This window comes from Phasianus colchicus, chromosome 2, assembly GCF_987193195.1.
Source record: "Phasianus colchicus chromosome 2, bPhaCol1.hap1.1, whole genome shotgun sequence".
Lineage (NCBI taxonomy): Eukaryota > Metazoa > Chordata > Aves > Galliformes > Phasianidae > Phasianus > Phasianus colchicus.
This window is the reverse complement of record NC_143437.1, coordinates 82,070,536-82,089,857: the sequence shown is the minus strand read 5'-3', so window position 1 is coordinate 82,089,857 and position 19,322 is coordinate 82,070,536. Positions and strand designations below refer to the sequence as shown.

General features: G+C 38.9%; 1 protein-coding gene across 1 annotated transcript in view; it reads right to left on the bottom strand.

The window, feature by feature from the left end:
• Positions 1-4,425: 4,425 nt before the first annotated feature.
• LOC149919143 (uncharacterized) overlaps positions 4,426-19,322 on the bottom strand; it is a 35,850-nt gene continuing 20,953 nt past the window's right edge. Inside the window, exon 3 of the mRNA XM_090136184.1 lies at positions 4,426-5,363. Coding sequence (XP_089992310.1) covers positions 5,139-5,363 — 225 coding nt within the window. The 3' untranslated portion in view covers positions 4,426-5,138. The remainder of the gene's footprint in view (positions 5,364-19,322) is intronic.

Below are 19,322 nucleotides of genomic sequence, written 5' to 3'. Positions count from 1 at the left end.
GTCAAAGCAGTGAGTGTGGAAGGCACTAAGAAGGAAAATCTATCACTGTGTGCATTTCACCTGTATTGCATCAACTAAGCATGAGATTATGGCCTCTAAACATCCTCACCAAAAATATCTGCAAGCTGGATGAGTTGCACAAAGCTCAACTATTCATGGAGTTTATACTTACACTGAGGCATCTAAAGAACAGGAATTTTGCAGATCTTTATTTCATTTGTCTACATCAACACCACTGCCCCACTGGTGCAGAGTTGTTTTAGCAGCATTTCTACAGTGGTGCTTTAGGATACAGAAAAACAACTTGAGAAAGGCCTCAAACGACACAAAGCCCAGAAGTCCTCAGCTGGTAATGGTGCTGAGTTTAGTCCTGCTGACCTCAATAATGCAGCAGGGTGGCCTGAACCCTACCCCAGTCTAGGAGCATGCCCGGGGAGTCAGTAAGTGGGGTGAGGCTAGCTTGGAGCTGACATCTGTGCTGCAGTTGATGGGGCACAGCCCCAGGGGCCTAGGTATGACAAACTCAGGCTGCCCTGTATGTACACACCCAGAACTATCACTAGAAGAGAAGCTGCATGCCAACATGGACTTGGTGGGAGGTCAACATGCCAGCAGCACAAGAAGGAGCCTTTAGCAACACATATGATAACCCTGTGTCAGGTCCTTTGCTTTTTCCCCAATAATACAATCAAACACTGCATTCTCTCTAGACCATAGTAAAAGGCTGGAACATAACAAGACAAACTAGGACACAACAATATAATTTTAGGCAAGACATTTCAGCACAAAAAGATTTGTTTCTTTGTTTACCATACCCACCTTGTGAGAAAGCATCATTATCTTTCACAAAAGAGAAAATGAAGTGCAAAGGTTCTCTCTCTCCAAAGCCAGGATCACAGTCCCTCACTCTGCTGTATTATTTCAGCACCTCAAGAACAGGATGGAGGCAGCAACAAGAACTTCCTATTAACTGCAGCAGGAACAGAACTATTTCCTCCTGTGGAGGGGAGTTAAGTGTTGCAGAAGTAAGGCTAAGGCAACACAGCCTCACTCTACTCTCCCTCTTGGAGAATTAGATAAGATGCAATTAGCCATCATAACACACTATTTAAAATAAGCGAGCCCTAAGCTTCTCTTCTGAGACACTTCATAGCCACAGACTGCAGTGATTAGTTTAACAGTGCTCGTTACATCAAGCAATTGCTATAAAAGTTTATTTCCACTTAATTCACACTAACATCCACAAAACCAAAGCAAAATAAGGGAACAAAAGTCTAACTGTAGTTGAGTGGGTCTTGGATACAGCCAGAAGTGACAGGAAGCAAAGTTCCACACAAGAATAAAAGAAGCTTCAGCATTCTGTTAAGTGCTTTTTTAAGAGAAAAAAAGTGTCCAGAAAGGTGTGCAAAACAGGAAACCTAAGTCTGAAGAAAGCATTAACTGAAGCCAAGGTGTTTGGTCTGTTATAAAGTTAACTAAGTTGATCTGCCTTAAGCTTTAATAGGAATGCTTTAACACATCATAAATATGTTATAGACGTTACACCTGTTTACCTTTTGTACACGGAGAATTGCTTCTACATATTTATCTCCATCACAGCACAGAGAATATCCAAGTCTAGAATCCACTAATTTCAGGGGCAGTTATAACTGAAGCCCACACAATGCCTTATTCTTCCACTCTTTCATTCAAAGCAATTTTCTTTCTTTGATTTTAGAATAGAGGTCTTCAAAGTACAATAGCTTGTCACGGACCTTTCAATTCTCACACACTGAATTAGAATCCTTGGCAGTCAAATTTACTGCATAAAAGAAATCTTCAACTTTTGTATAAGCATCAAGGACAATTGCTGCTCTTTCGTTGTATTACCAAGAAATCGTTTGCACTGAAAACGAGCATGATATTATTCCCCCCTCCCACCCCCCTTTGTATGACAAGTAACCCACATCTCTTCCTCTCTTTCTCCTTCACCCTCCTTTTCCCCCCACTGGCATCTCTTTGAAACTCCTAATACAATGTTTCTCTAATATTTCACTTGTAAAACTCAAGGTCAGACTGCAATCTTCAAACAAGAGACAGCTTTGCCCAAGGACTCCCAAGCTCTTTCTTCCCACAGTCACTCCCTACACTACCAAAACTGGATATTAGACAATTAGATATTAGGCTACATAATCAAAAAAAGTAGCATAGAAAAAAAAACATATGCTTTGTGTGTGTTAAATTTGGGTACTGCAATTTCCACCCTCTACACTTTAATGTTTAGCAATAAGGAAATAGGGTAGTAAGTAAAATCTCTTCTTCCTCATTTAAAAGTCAATCAACCAATCTAGGGAACACGTTGAGCTTAGCATGCAAGAATGATATCGTCCTGAGCAGTGCCAAGAATCACACAGAGCAAGTCACTTTTGCATCTTGGCAGAACACTCATTAAGAAAAAAAACCAGCAAAAGGCCCATGCCTGCAATCACAGATTTCCCACAGACAATTTGCTGTGGTAGCTCTCCAGATTACCTCTCTAAGGACCCAATCCAAAACTCATTACTGGCAACAGAGTTTTGAAAAAGCTGTGTATGTTCTTTCACAATAGGAAAGTTCTATATTTAGTTGATTGGAAAGAATCCTAAACTCCTTGAAATCTGAGTTTCGTGCTAGAAAAGAATATTTAGCTTGCCTTTGGCTTGGCAAGTGATACCTGTGGAAAAAAACAAAACATGATCTAGAAATAATGCAAGTTACACAATGCTTTGTCTGGTGCAAATATACCCGAGGATACCTTTACAATTACAGATCTGGAGGCAGCAAAATTACCGGTAGCTCCTTATTACCAACACAATTTGTTTATTTTCACTTTATAAACAAATCTTTCAAAGACACAGAAGCATAAATAGCTGTCAAGAAGTCATAAGCTTAAACACGATAATTTAATCTGAATTTATTTCAGCACTATGCTGACAATTGCTTTCAAACAGCATCAATAGAACAATCTACCGCCAAATACAAAAACATGCAAAATCCTTTATTTTCAATGTTTATTGCATTAGGATTTGATGGTCTTATTTACAGCAAAATCTGTTCTGGCCCTTTAGAAAGGTGGACATGTTTGAAGGTATTAGCATTTTGGCCACAGCATCATGGTAGTGCAGTAAGCTATTACTCTCATCTGGTCCAGATAAAAGCTGCATTGCTTGTTTAATTTTCAGCTGAGTCAAGCCACTGAACTAAGTTCACTGTTTAAACAAACATTAATACCAGCACAAGTGAAGCCACAGGAAAGAGTGGCCAAGGAAAAATGTATGAGAAAAGCTTCAACAGTCCCAACTTACACAGATAAAAATCAAAGATGGAATTTCACCATTAGAAAAGAAATAGATAATGCTAAACATAGTTTTCTCTATTTGACAGAAAATAACAGTTCCTTGCCTAAAGCAAATCTAAATTAAAAATAAAAAACAGTAAAACACATTAAAGCTGAGGTCTCCTTTCAAGAAACTGATCTCAGCAGCACAGCCTACAATCAGTATTACTATATGATGGAGGATATAATTCTGTGCTCCATCACTCTTGGAGATCTCACTCTGTCAAGGGAACCATGTCTGTTAGGAAATGCTACCCTCTATCGTTTCACTAGTCTGAACAGCTCATTTCTCCATAAAACCATCTTTTTATAAGACTAACCTCACTTTTAGTGTCACTATACATATCAAGAGTCAAAATCTCATGCACCTGAAGAACTGCTGTTTATGTCCTGTCTACAGTACTTTACTGGACCCCAGGACTTTTTTTCCCCTCCATTTCCTTTTCCTAAATAATTACTGCTTCAAAACATGGACTTTTCCCCCTTTTTTTTCCTTTAGAGATCTGCCTGTTTGAATTCCTTTTCTTGACCACTTTGTAGAAGTACTGTTTCAAAACCTTACAAGATCTACCATTCTGCTGTTCTCTTTCCACTTGCATCACTTCCCAAATTATTTAAAATCTTTAGGACATCTCATATCAGAGCTTTTGTTTAAATACCTTTGCTAAAAATCTAAAGCAGCAGATATTTAAGTATAACAATAGAGCACAAAAGGTTATCTTCGAATGTAAGTGCATTATTGAAGAAAAACTTCTTCAAAAGCACAAAAGATGGCCCCCTCCAATAAATTTAAAAAAAGAAAGTACACAAATACTTCCATTTCTGCCAACATCACTGCTTAAGAAAAGCTGTAACAGTACATTTTATGAGGATATAGACCACACCAGTAGGATTTTAGATCTAAAATGCAAGAAAAAAAGTTATTCTACATTTAAAATGAGAAGCCCTACTTAACTAATGGGAAATAGAAAGATGCAAGAGAAAGAAGAAAGATTGCCAAGAAAAGTACAAAGAATAATTCAGTCTGGATGGCAAGTGGCACAGAAGAGCCAGTATAAAACCCAAGTAAATACTTTTGCATCTTTAATTCAGTTTATTTATAAACTGAGATATCAACCCCAGTTAGCTCTATTTCTTCAAATAGGAACAGAAACTTGAAGTCCCCTAGAACTCTTTTTTCTGCCTTCAGACATCTGTTTCTAGTCCCTCTAGGTAGGAAAACAAATTGAGCGAACAAGACCCAAACATTTAAGGAGGACTTTAACAAAATACACCATTGATGTGTGAACCTGAAAACATGCACGCTAACTTGAACTAAACATGAACAAACAGTAAAATAGGTCTGCTTTACCCAGTATTTAGGGATGAAGGCCTTGTTGTGTGTTACTGCTACCATTTATGTTTCCATCAAGCTAGGACTGCAGGTAAGTATATTGTAAAGAAGGCTCTTTTTAAAATTATTATTATGAGTTCAAGCCTCAGTCAGAATGTAAGAGCCTGATGGCATGATATAATGCTATTATTTGTTTACTGACACCAAACATAAAATAAGAAATACAGGCTGTCAGAAATACAATGAACACAGAGCTCACAACGTTCCATCCTTGCCCTCCAGATGATTTCCAAGGCAGGGAGAGTAAACAGCCTTCTCCCAGCTTTCTTAGTTTCCACAGCTGAGAGTGTAGGATGTTTACAGTACCTGTCACTCAGAGCTCTTGAAAGCAGACCAAATGTCAGCAGACCTTGTACAGATTTCATTACTGACTGCAGGAAGTATACAGACTTAAGTGAAAGGAGGAAGAAACCCATACAGCCATGACTCTTTCATACCATATGAATCCCAAACAAAATTAAGTCCTTTGTGCACATGTTGAAAGGTGAAAGATAAGTTCATGATAAAGCTGAGCTTCAGCATCTCCCAAGGACAGCCACTCTTATTGACACAACTGTAGTTCAAGGCTTCCTCCTGGTTCACTCCAGAGTGCTCCCAAATCTCCTGAAGTTGTCTCTGCAGAAGAGAGAATTCACCATTTTAGTGAGTGCACATAAATACACTAATTTAAAAAAAAAAAATGGTCAGGTAGAAAAGACCTCATTTGTATTCCACAAGTAAAAGCCATCATGTAATTTTCCCAAAGCTTTTAATGCTATTTAAGAGCAAATCCTACAGTGCTGACTTTGAGGAACATGTACAATATCTGTCACATTTTAAATTATCAGAGGAATTATGGTTCTAAGGCATCTTTGGATACTGTGAGGTTTTCCTGTGAGGATACATTTAAAGAGTAGGCTTGATAAACTTAGGACTCTAATATACAGCAACAGATGATTGTCACAGCAGTTTAGTTATGTTTGAAATTATAGACTTCTCTTCAAAACTTACCAAGTATTCACAGTTTCCTCAGATATATTACCTCTAAAAGACAGAAAATGGAGGAAAGCACAATAAAGTACCAAGATAATCTAATCAGACACATGGACATAGCCAAAAGGTTTGCTCACATGTAACAGCCATAATCCTCAAGAGTAAAAATTTAACTGAAAAAAGTTTTGGTAGCACTTTGAGATGAGATCATTAATCGTTTCTACTTTAAAAAAAAAATAAAAATGCCTGCACAGGTGTTTTTGCACAAGTAATTGAGGACCTGAATCACCTCCCAGAATCACAGCAACCTGTGTTCATTTGCTATTGAAAAGGCAGAGAAGCTATATCTGTGCTTAACCCACAGAAGGCTGCCCCAACACCAGAACTGTTCTCATTAAGCCCTTTCTTTTATAGCCCAATATATTAGATGTGTCTGAAGAAAGCTTAACTTTGGTCTCAACATCTGTTTTATTCAGCTTGACTGAAGTTACTGGTCATGCACAGTAACAATTTATCCTCTACTGCTATCTGCACCTCATTGCAGCACTTCAGGAAATCAAGTCATGTAGCTACCAGCCCAGCTCTTGCAGTCACAGACCTTCCCCCCCATTGGTTTTGATCAAGAGAAAGAACTACAGCAGCAGGATAAGAGAAGGCCAACACAATCGCATGCCCTACTTTTTAATTCACAGGAAGACCCGCAGATGCACAGGAACCTGAAAAGTTGAAATAAATTTGAAGGTACAGATCACCTTTAGTCTGCTACAAAGTTATGGGAACTGCAAAGGAGGGCAAAGAAGGCTGAAGCTTTCTGACCAAGGAATTCGGGGAATTTCAAGAATTAAAAGGTCCCCTTCTCAAGCTGTTCATGATGAATGTGTTCTCTGGTCAGCAGCTAAATAATTTACACAGGTTCTACACTCAGAAGATGCTGCTTTCCCTAAAAACTCCACTCAACATTTTAAGTGCTGAGTGGGGCCTGCCCATACATTTCTCACTCAAGATTTTCCAGTTTAAGTATGATATACTCCAACCTTTGGTGAGAGAGTGAAAAAAAATACTGTTTTGGTTTCTGTCTGAAATTACTACAATGCTCTCATCCTTTGCAGATAGGCATCTGATATTTCTATTGTTAGAAGATCCTTTAAGAGCTATGATGCAATTCTTATATATTACTCAAGTAATCAACTTCTACTTACTAGTGTTTTCTTTTTCCTGTACAATTCAAAATCTGGAGCTTAAAAATCAGACAACTTTCAAAATATTAACCTGTGTTACAACCAAAATGAAACATTTTTCAAACTTTAATGAACTGAAAATTTAAGAAAGCATAACAGAAATCCCTCCCAGTCATCTACTGTGTCCCTAAAGCCACCCAAACATATACAATCCCTGTCGTCTGTGTTTCACGTTTGCTAAAGAATTCATAGTGGATAAAAACTGCTTTGACTTTTTTTCCCCCTACAGCAATGAAGAATTTTGCTTTCAAAACATGCCTGTGTAGCTGTTAGCCTCATATCTAAGAAAATTTGTGACAGCCAGCTCAATAGCTGGGAACACACTGCCAGCACACAATGAAAATTTATCAAGGCAGATGATAGAGTGGCAATGAAATACTCAAATAGATGAAGGAAAAATAACCATGAAATTCAGAACAAGAAACATCAGAATAAAATCCAAGGAATGCATTATTGTCTCATGCTATTATGGAATCCCACAATGCCTTCTGAGGTTTAACTACATGTTACTCTTGAACTTCTGCATTAAAATAAATGACACAAGTGACTTAGGACTTTAGTCAGTTTTGCATATGCATTTCAGATACACTGCCCACCAGATATGCTTAACTTCATACAAGTGAAGGAAAGCTTTTAACAAGCACTGCATTTACACACAACACATCGCAATGCTACTTTGAAGGGCTTATATTCAAAATAAGCAATAGGAGAACAAGACAGCAATTAAATGCTTACAGTAAGCGCAGGCTCACTATTTCTGCAGTTCCCATATTGATTGCTTCTCACTTCCAAATCATTTCAGGTATCTATGTTATTTTAATCACTAGTAATGAAATCTGAATAATGCTTCTAAAGTAAGAGAGCTGGGGAAGGGCAGCAAGTTGAGTCCATCACATCCCTTTGCCAAAGGGGTCGAATCCTACCACGTATAACGCATAGCTCCTCATCCGTGTCTAGATATTCAGACAGCAGCAAAGAAAACCAGCATTCATTGCAATGTATGGCCTTCTATAGATCTCTGAGAAAGAGTAAAACTGGCAATCTGCCAGCAAGTCCTGCACAAAGCTGTGCTGGAATTGAGCAGCTAAGGGAGCTAAGGGAAGACACTACCACTACAACCAGCCACATGGATGACTGTTGGCTCAGCAAAGCTATCACAGCACCACGAATCAATTGCTGCAGAGCCTTCTCTCTTACCCAGACCTTGAAGAGGCAAGGGGTTCAGGCAACCCTTGGTATTCTAGCACTGTAAAAGGTAACAGAGTTACAACTGAAGCAGCTACTAGAATGCAGTGTAGCAAAAAAAAAAAAAAACAAAACAAAAAACAACAACAACAAAAAAACACCAACAATCCCCAAAACAAAGAAGGAACGCACTGCTATCACCTGTAAGTTATCCTGAGCTGTACTATGAAGAAACTATTGTCCACTCCTTTTGATTTCCCCAGTAAAGCACAAATGAGAAGGTCTAAAAAGCAAACCTATTCTATTTCCTCTTCAGTAAGTTAAACATTTGATTACTTACAATAACAATAATCTGGGGGCCAACACACATGAATTCCTTGCTGTTCATTTCTCAGAATATCCGTTGTTGTCAAGCAGCATCATCTGATCATATCACCCCACCATCACCCAGATGATGTGGGAAAAAAAAGAGAATTATATCCTCAGTTTGTAGATGGAGAAAGATTTTTTTTTGTACAGTATAACACTTGCACAGCCTATCAAATGAGTTGACATCTGCTAGTTTCCATGAGCCTGTAATCACTGAAATGGGGAAGAGTCAATGAACATTAGAGACACAATAGCATTAGCAAATCTACTAAGGCACTGTTTATATTGTAAGCTCTCTTGTAGTGTATTTCACAAACGAAAGCTCAAATTAGTGCCCAAAATCGTTCTTAAAATTCATCTGTAATGCATGCAGGGAAAGCTTACTTGACTATATCATAGAAAGAAGCACATTCTACACATAGAAAGAAGCAAAGAGCAGAATTCTTGTGCTGTATTCCCATCCTGAACATGGAGAGCATACAAAGCAGCAGTCCCAAGGGAAAGCTTCAAGGTATTTAAAAACCCTCCCTCCTTCCGGTTCTGTAACTTGAATTTGTTTGTTTATAAAGAAAGCAACACTTGGCATTTTTATTCAGTGGCTTCAAAATCACCTCAACAAGTTCTTGTTTTTTCCCTGTTCTAAGCATTCTCCATTACATTTTGGAACTGTGCACTTAGATACCTGAATACCGGAAGAGCTCAGTATTTCAACTCACTGAAATAAAAAAAGCAGACTGTAAATAGGTAATTGCCCCACCTCTGAATGAAAGTTTCAAATACAACTTTAAGATACAAACTGCCAGCAGATGTCAGTACAACCTAGAGAATTGCTCAACACCAACTTAATGTGGATATTTACTCAAAACCCCAACTGTTAGGGTATATGCTTTTGCCCAGGAAGTTCAACAAAATAGCAAATCTCACTTCAACACAGAGAAACAGCCCCCGGGGCTTGCCAGATAGGCCTACCTGCATGTTCTCAAGACAGACAAAAACTGAAATAGAAAGCTGTAAGGACAGTTGCAGGACATCAAGAAGCAGCTCGATATTCAGCTCCCTCTAATTAAGGTTCCATCCCCTCCTCCCTCACTCTCCTCACACCAGGGCCACAGCACACATCTCCACCCCCCACCTTTCCAATTCAGCCTGTTCCCAAATAGCTTATCTTCTGAGATGCCGCTGCTAGGGGTTGGTGAATATTTAGCAACAAGGTTGCTAAGCTAAATAAAGCTGTTCTGTGAAACAAGCATTATCAGGAATGTCCTTGAGCTACAGCAGAAGCTCCCTCTGCCTTCTCCTGTTGCATAATTTTTTGACAAGAGTAAAGAAAGTGCTCCTAAATGCATCTGGTTGAGATGGCTTTAGTCAGAAGTTTCCAATAGCACAGTTTACCTCATTTCTTCATGCAAATAAGTACCAAAGTTTAAATTTCTTGCTGATTTCAGCAAGATAGACATGTCATGTCAGAGAAACATTTTTAGCTGCACTATGTCCAAACACGATTACACACTTTGCTATTGATGCCAACTAGGAAAGTTTCACATGCTCCTTGCACAAAGGGCAGGATGTGTTCCAAATCGTTATTGCAAAGACTGAAAACAATTAAAGAAAACTCAGCTATCCCAAACATATATAAAATTATCTAGTCTTAGTAAGAATTAGCAGCTTTGCTAGTTATAGACCGAGCCTTCTGTCACACTAAAATTAGTAAGTTTTACTCTAAAGGAAAAACATTTACTAAGAACAGCAGAACTCATAGGAACTAAGAGAAGAAAATTGTCAAATGATAAAGAAATCTAAACAAGGCCATTTTGGCTCAACACAGAACTATTGGATCTTTGATTTCTTGGTATTTTGTAAGAAATAAGCTGGAATTCTACATTAGAGCAAATTACTGTCCAATTTATTTCTTAGGAATAACAAAAGGAACAGGGTTCATATTTTTTATGCTGTCTTGTTGCACCACCTCACAAACACATCTTGATCTTTCTCACCAAACGCAATCAACTCAGTACACATAAGAGGCAGTCCACTGTAAAAGCCTTCCAAAAGAAAAACATGTCAGAAAAAAGAAGCCAGACTATGAACACTTTAGACTGATGGCCAGGATGAGTGTTTAGTCAAAAATCTGTCATGTCTTACAGACTAGTTTTAACATGGCTCTGAGGTTTCAAATTCAAGGTTTAAGTTTACCTTCCTCCTTTCCTTTGTATGACTTCATAAACTGGACGAAGCTGTAAGAGCTGCAGAAACACAGATACAGCAAGGCTTTTTGGAAGCAGTTTTCTTAATATAGATGCTGCGCAATTTAGACATCAATAAGGAAAGGAGGAATAAAATTCAGAGGCAGATAGCATCCTGAAAGATTTATCTCATAACTCCTTGGAAAGGCAAAGGGCTTGTCTAGAAGTGGAGTGGCAAATGAATTTGAAGTAAATCACTTCAAAGAAAGCTCCCAGGTCATTTGACATGGTATCAAAACTAGATTTGAAGAAAGAACGCCTCTATTCTCATGCCTAAAACTAAGCTTTGGAACCTAGCCCTGATTAAGATGAAGCTCTGTAGTCACAGAGGTTTCTCTCTGAGGAGTCTGATCACAAACTTAAGAAGGGAAGCAAGTTCTGTTGCAAACCTGACTAAATACTTAATTAAATATAAAACCTACAAGCAAGTTTCACCTTGCTTTTGAGTTTCATCAGCAAACCTTTGCACAATTCCTATTTTGTTCCATAAAACTGCAAGCCTTTGTCAGGTTAAAACAAGAGGTAATTTATGTACAGTTCTCTAAACTAGAATATTTAATTTACTAGTCTTGGCTCTAACTGTAACAAAGACCCTCCAGGCTCATAGTTTCTCTGTATTAACCTCTCTCCCTCAAATTCTCTACATGTAAACACATGTTCTTCTCTAACTCATCCCCCCACATCCTCCATTAAATAAAAACGTGCAAAGAACACCCCAAAAAGCATTGGTGCTGCTTGCCCATTCCGTGTTTGAAATGCCCAGATGACAAGAGCTGTTCCGGTCACACAAATATTGAGAGCATTGCCAGCACAAAGAGCACATGACCCAACAGCCAGCCTTCACACTGTGCCAGGAAACAGAATAGCTGGCCCCAATCCCTCAAAGGTCTCACATCTCCACAAATCAAAGTTTTACGATAGTAAAAAAGATTTTCAGCTTGTGCAGCAGCAAAATTTGGATAGAAGGGAACTTATAGGCTATTTATACAGCTTTTAAGAAATTAAGTTGCACTATTAGATTTTATCTTTAAAGTACAAGTTCCCCTTTGAGCAAAGGTGTCTTTCTCTAGACTACCCAAACTATGCTCAGCTAGCCTATGACATTTCCCTCCACCCACAAGGCAGCCAGCTCTGCTATTGAATAAACTGCAGCAAATGGCATTCAATCTGTGAGGCTTTGAGACAGGCTGGCCTTTCAGTAGTGACAAGGCACTATTTGCATGACAGAGCAGATGGAGTATGATGGATGCATTTTTTTCCTCTACTGAAAAAAGTTCTAGATAAAGATGCTTTTGAGAAAGGGATATTGCCAATGTGAAATTGTCATTTTTATGTGGACAAGTAGATTCACAAAACCCAGGAGAGAGGTTTAGCACAAGGCTTGAAAAACACCGGCTGGGCAAGAAAATGACCCCACAAATGATGCTAATAAGTGCAAGAGCTGGAAAAAAAAAAAAACACCACAGTGAACATTTCCGATTATTAACAGTTATGGTAACCACGTAAAACCAATTTTTTTTTTAAATTTTTTATTACATCCCTTTTTGAAGAATTCACAAGCAAGTTTTATGGGAAAGTATGCAGTTGTCATTAGCAGAGTTTTCACACATTAGCTATTTTCCCCCACTTTAAATACTTCAGCTTCCTCACCTCTTCATTCACTTCCCAGATTTCCATTTTACCTCTAAGCACAGTAGTTGCATCTAGTTCCACTCTTTCACTTCTATCATAAACCTTCAGGTTAGCTAACAGGGTTCTTGCTAAAGTCTGATGATATCTGCACTGCACCAACCCATGCATTTTGAGGTCAGCCATCCCTTGTGACGACGTAGACACTGCTCTCTTTTTTTTGTTATTATTTTTTCCTCTATCAGAAGACCTTCCACTGATCTTTAATGTGGAGATCCTTGACCCAGTCTCTGGGTAGCGTACTTTGCCACTAAAAACAATTGCCACTGTCACTGAACATGAAAACTGCCTTTACTCCATACCCACACCCTTCTGTACACAGGAACTTCTTACAGAAGAAATCTCTTCATTGCTGCTCAAGAAAAATAGGTCTACCAACTTAAACACATCATCAATACTTGCAGCTCCACAGATGCAGCCAGCCATCCAGTCTAACAAATGCCATATGCATAGAAACTAGATGGCAGCCTTCTCAACTTCTCTTTGCATCTTTTTCATCCAGAGTCTCTTCCAAATTTCACTTTTCCTCAATATTCACTAAATTAAGGAATGACAAAACAATGTGTTGCTGTGGCTAACACATTCTGAGAGCTCCTGCCAGAAAAACACAGCCTGAGAAGTCAACCCTTTATATGCTCTTATAGTTCTACCCTCTCAGTTCAATCAAACAGCAGCTACCGCCATGGTCTGGGCTGATCAAGGCCTACACTCACCTTTCCACCACCTTATTAGTCTTCTCTATCTCCAGTTATCACATAGTGTCAGCCTCTACCACATTACAGTTTCTCTGAAGCTGCATTTGTGCTTTTCCTCAATTGCATCACAACAGAAAGGCAACCTACAACTAAGAGCCCTCTACAAGTGGATTAGGGCAGTGAGCTGGCATGGCTGTGAGTTAGGCCCGTGCCTCAGCCCTCCTCCCTTCCTGCTGCTGCAATCCAGACCTGCAGTGGGCAGCTCACAGCAAATCACTGCACATCCCAAATTCAGACTATGTCTGAATTTAACACAGTCACATTTAACACCAAACTGACCACTTATACAATCCCTTAACTAGTCACTAAAAGCAGAACACGTCTTAGGCTTGGGCTGCCTGATAGGGAGGCCAAACAAAACTAAGCGCAGTAACAGGTATTACTTGAAGCTATAATCTTTACATGGAGAAAAGGATTTAAACTCACTACCCTAGCAGAAAGACTGCAGCAAAACTCACCTGGACTTACTCTGTGATCTCCTAAATGGGTAGTATATTTCAAACTTCTTTACTAGTATTTCAGTGAGGCTCATCACTATGGTATGCCAGCAACCAAAAGAGATCAAGTTACTCATCTTTATTAAACAACAGTTGCTGTGAGGTGAAAACAAGCAGGGCTTCAGTTTTACAGAAACTCAACTGAGATTTCTGTTTGGCAAACAATATATTTGTGATGAGGCTTGGATCCAGAGCCCATTTGATCTGGTTCTTTCTGATGTATAAATCTCAGGTACATTCAACAACTTCTCTTACCCTGTGGCCTGCAACACAACATTCATCATTCCATATGCAATTAGAGTAGGATTAAGTGTCACATTTAAATTTCATCCCAACCCCATTTTGTTTTCTCACTCCTTCCCTGAATTAGCAGATAACTGCTGCAGCAGCAATGAACACATGGCTTCTCCCACTCATTAACATCACGGTCAGATCATGGCAAGAGTCCAAGTTCTCTTTTCCTGCAGAGGATACAGCTTCTGTGGATGTGAACAATCTCCAGCAAGAGCTCATACAGAACAGCCCATTTCCTCTGCTGGAAGGGAGTCTCCCAACTAACTCTGAACAAACACAGTCCTGCAGCCAGCCCTGGGGTGGTGTTTACAGAAACAGCACTGCCACAGATAGGACAGTTTCTGATACTGTGTAACAAAAAAGTTTGACCAAAAAATATTCCAATGAAATAGTAGTAAATTAGGCATTAGTCAAATGCTAGTACATTTTTAGTTATTTCAAACAGCGGCTTCTTTAAAAACCACATCTATTTTACTGTGGTTAAAGTAAATCTTATGCTGAACAAAGGAACTGAAAGGTACCAATTTAGCAACAGCTTTCTATTTCAATCTCCTCCTCTCGCTGCTCAACTTACACACTGCTCACATAAAATAAAGAAATGCTTCATTGCAGTGGGTTTTTGGTTTTGTTTTTTATTATTATTAAAACACACTGAAATGATATTTCCACAAAGGTTGGGCAATCTGGAGGCAGCAGTAGCTGAAGTATTTAGAAAGATTCTATGTCCTTTGTAATTCTTGATGTATAGACTTTGCTAATTGAGTATGACTGTCATTAACCTTTCCCCACTTGACATACTGCTAAATATTCTATTTTCATTTCATTTATTTTAAGGAAGTGGAACAATACAGCAATCACCAAAAATAGTACATGCAGTACCCCATACTTAAACAAATAAATGCAGACAACTATAATCCAAGAGTAGGATATATAAATATAAACTTCAAGCTTCACAAAGTTCAAGTGAATTATAACTTTTGAAAAACCCATCCCACTTGGTAATTGAAGTGTTCTCAGTCTCTTAGTTACTAACTCAGGAAAGAACCAGGAAGCCTCTCTCAGCATGCCACTGGCCCACAAATCCAACTTTTAACATCATACAGTCAACTTACAGTACGAAGCAAGGAGGCAGAAAAGGGCATCACAGTCATTCTTGTTTCTACCTTTCTTCCAATTCCACAGCCCAGCTGAGGACTAACGACAGCCACAGCTGACAGGAAGGAGGAGGCAAAACAGTGCCAGAGAGATGAGGATACCCACCCTGCATCCAAGCAGCAGGAAGGCAGAAACTCAAGGGTCAGCAGCAGAAGGTAAGGACAGACAAAGGCAGGCTCTGGCATAGGAATTTTCATAAATATACAATCCAGTAATAGAAACAATTTAAAAAATAGTAATAATTAAAAAATTAAAATCCACCCCCCCCCCCTAGAGGCTGCTAAATCGCATCCCATTTCTCTACTCTGGGTTGTGATTCACTGTATCAGCCTGGACTGTTGCCACTCACCTCCAGAGCCCAGCTTTTTGCTTGTAAAATTAGCAGGCTACTTCTCAGAAAAAAGTAACTTGCAAGAAATCCCTTCTAGATCCAGCCACCCAACAGTGGAAAGAAGCTTAACTTGCCTTTCCAAGCACCAGGAAATCTCAGAAATACCAAAGGAAAAAAATTAAACATAGAACTCCAGTGACTGCCTACGGTCCTGCCTATGGCCTTCCTGGCCCAACATGAGAGCAGGCAGCTAGTATTTCAGATTGCTCGATGGAAGTGACCTCTCCAACTACCACACCATATTCACTTCCTGACCAAGCTAAGTGAAAGCCTGCCAAGTATTAAAGGGAGAAGAAAGGGATGTAAGCAGCTCGGGCACTTCCTTTTTGGAGATATTTTTGACCAGCAGTGCAAATCTATGGGTCTTATCTGAACAACTGGCTTTCAGACGGGTTTCAGCAACATCCCAATTTTAGCCTGTGCACTAAAAACAAAACCAAAGAGAGGAATGACAGCAAGGCTATGCAGGCTGCTCACTTGGAAGCTACACAAAATAACCAGAGAGCCTGTATTTGCCTTGTGATGAGACAAACAAGCAATGGTGTTTATTTCCTTGCCTATAGTACCGTACATTTCTGGCTAGAAATACTCTTTCTTTCAAGTTGCAGCTGCCAACACTTGTCCACTCTCAGCCCAAGCTGCACTGAAGCCACTGCAGAAAACCTTCAGAAACAATTCTGTCCTCACCGCTAGCCATTCCACAGAGATCAAAACCCACATTCAAGAAGCATGGCAACATATATGCCCTCTTCAAAATATAAAGTCTGTCCCAGTGTTGCCCACTCCAGTGCCAGAAAATTGCTTGAGAGCCCAACAACACAATACTTCCCACCAATACTACGGTCATGTCAACAGATGCTTTAACAGGAACTGCACGAGGTTAAAAGTTAAATTAAGTTCAGATTTTCATTTCTAAAAACAATAAAATCCTCAGTTTTGAAATGACAAGTTTGAAACACGAGATTAGATGACATTCAGTTTTACATCACACATTTTCAGATTCTTTAGAAAGTAGAGTGTGTAAATTCAGCAGCATTTACTGCAACAATATAATTTCTCAGACTGAATTTGAAAGCATATAACTTGTTTTCCAAAATAGTTACATTTTATTAATTTTAAAGTGACTGGAAACAAGAGTTGAAATAGATCATAGTTAAAAAAAAAACAACATAAAGGTATACTAACCTAGAAAAATTACTGCATTAGTGGAAGGTCAGTTACTCTTTTGGTCAGCTCAGAGGAACTTCCACCAGCTGACAGTTCTCTCCTAAGAGCAGAATAATGGTTCCAAAGTAAAAATGATAGCAACAAAAGGCAAAATGTTGGCAAACTGTAACTAAGTCAGAGAGCTGATTTAGTGCTTACAATGAAATCCACACTATTTATACCTTCAGACATTCTTTACAGTAAGCAATTGGAATTCAGTGCAAACTATTTCTTAATATATGATGTATATATCACAACCCTAATTTAGTTCACAACGCAGTTTTTAGCATGTTTCCACTCACATACTTCACATAACAGAACAAATTTGCTGCCAGCACGCGACATCTTTAGCAAGTTGAAAATTACTAATTTTTAAAGCAAAAACACTCTATCCATGCATAAGAAGTTGAACTATAGAAGTTTTATTACTCCCTGAGAGTAAAGATACTCTACCAGCATCAGAAACAGACAGACATCTGCAGATGCAGTTAGGAGCAATTGCTTTTTCTACAGCTTTCATGGAGAAGAAAACATCTGTGTGTAACTGCCTTGTAACTCAATATACCTAGCAAGCACAGCCTGCCACTGGTTCAGGAGGCTTCCTTCCACCAGAAAAGCACTGACAATATATGATGTAGTACAGGTACCTACGTCCAAGACATCAGACAGCAAGTGCCAAGTCAGAGGGACTTAAAGCACTTCTCCTATCAACACTTTAAAACTATTTTAACTGAAATGAATGGATACACTTAAGTACAGAAGTTGAGAGAAGAGAGGCAAGAGCTCTTCTGAAGCTGAAGGTGAGTACCCAGACTCACCTATGTGAGCTTGAGACCTACCATGCAAGCACAGTCTCACACAGCTGGCAATATAAAATAGCACATAGGACCACACAAAAAAGTAGCACACAGGATTAGATCTGGGTTCAGCTGACACTACTGCTAGAAAGATGCTTTCCATACTTTTTTTTTTTTTAACAATTACAGTACAGCTTTTTGTGTCTATCCTAAAGAGAAGCAACCATCTCCTCTTCTTCTCCCCCATCCCCAACACAGTTCTGCTTGCTATATTGAAGCCAAAATAATTTTAAACTGGCAATAATGACAAAACATAACTTTCTCTGAAGTTGCATCACCCTCACAAGAAACAACTGCAAAATGTCAAGGGATAAAATATGTTCCATTCCAAATCTTAATTATTCAGATTCTGTACAGAGATGTTTATGTTCTCCTTTCTTAAAGCTACCAATTCCCTTTCATTTAACCAAGATGTGGAAAACTTGCACCACTTCCAGTTGAGGAGAAGAAATGCTCAGACCAAAAAATCTGCACGCAGTTTTCTGTAGAAGTTTACAAATCCTTTACAATCACATTTTCAACTCTATGCACCGATAGGGAAAAGGAAAAAAATCTTTTAACTAAGCCGGTATCTGCAATTGGTTCCTTCCATGAATGAAACATCCAACTTTCCAAGCCAGCACTAGATATGTTCATATGATACATCTTTATGATACAGAAGAACAAGACTTCTTTACAAATTCCCTTTTTCCACAGAAATTCTTCAGCATGAACAGTCGCTATGGGTGCAGATTTAAGGGGAAAAAAGATCAGTCTTCTTGTTTACAGGTTTCCAATCACTCCACTTGATCCATCTCGAAACTGAAACCCTTCAGCTTCCTGTCTTTAGGTTGTCAGGTGGCAGAGGACAAACACAGTGTCTGCAACTTTACAGAACTCCCACATGTCCTGCCTTGATCTTGAGAAACACATCCACATGGATCAGATGACAAACAGGAGAAAATTTGTGCAACAGGAAAAAACTTATTCCATTCAATTTTTGCATCACTCAGTGGAATATGAGTGGAATGCATCCCTCATTCTTTTGTCAACTGACAAGTTATTACTTATACAGCAGTCTTCCACTAGTGAGGCGTTTTTTTAAACATCTAATAAATTTCAATCAATTTTGGCCTTTGCAGACACTTCTTTAGGATCCAGTCATCTGAACAAGCAGCCACATGTACTTTCTTGACTAGACTCATTATTCACTATGCCAAATGATTAGACTACAACCTGTTGGCCAAAAGCTTCTAACAAAAGCTTGCCTATGTCAATTTCCTTAATCAATTTTTCTTTAGTGTGGTGCTATTCTTACAGACTGGGTTAGTTCTCCTGTTCAGCCAGTGACCAGGCTGGCTTTGCCATATATACACTGCTTTTACTGAACACGCAGGGCGATGACAAAGTCACTACAGTATCCAGGACAATTCCAAGGTTTAGGTGCTTAATAATGCTATATTTCTAAAATAAGTACCAACTCTCCTGCACAGACAGAGATGCTTTTAAAGACCTCCAGAGGGAGACGCCGCCTAATTTTTGGCATTTGAATCTTGTACATAGAATGCTTTTGAAGAGTACCCATCTTACACATCATTACTGGCCACACCAATGCCTTGCTGCAGCCTGCATATTCTACTTTGTGCCAAGTCAAGGATACAAAATTAATAAATAGAAGAATAAATAAGATCTAAAATAGATCTCAAAGTCCATGGCAGATTTCTTTTTTTTTTTTTTAAATACA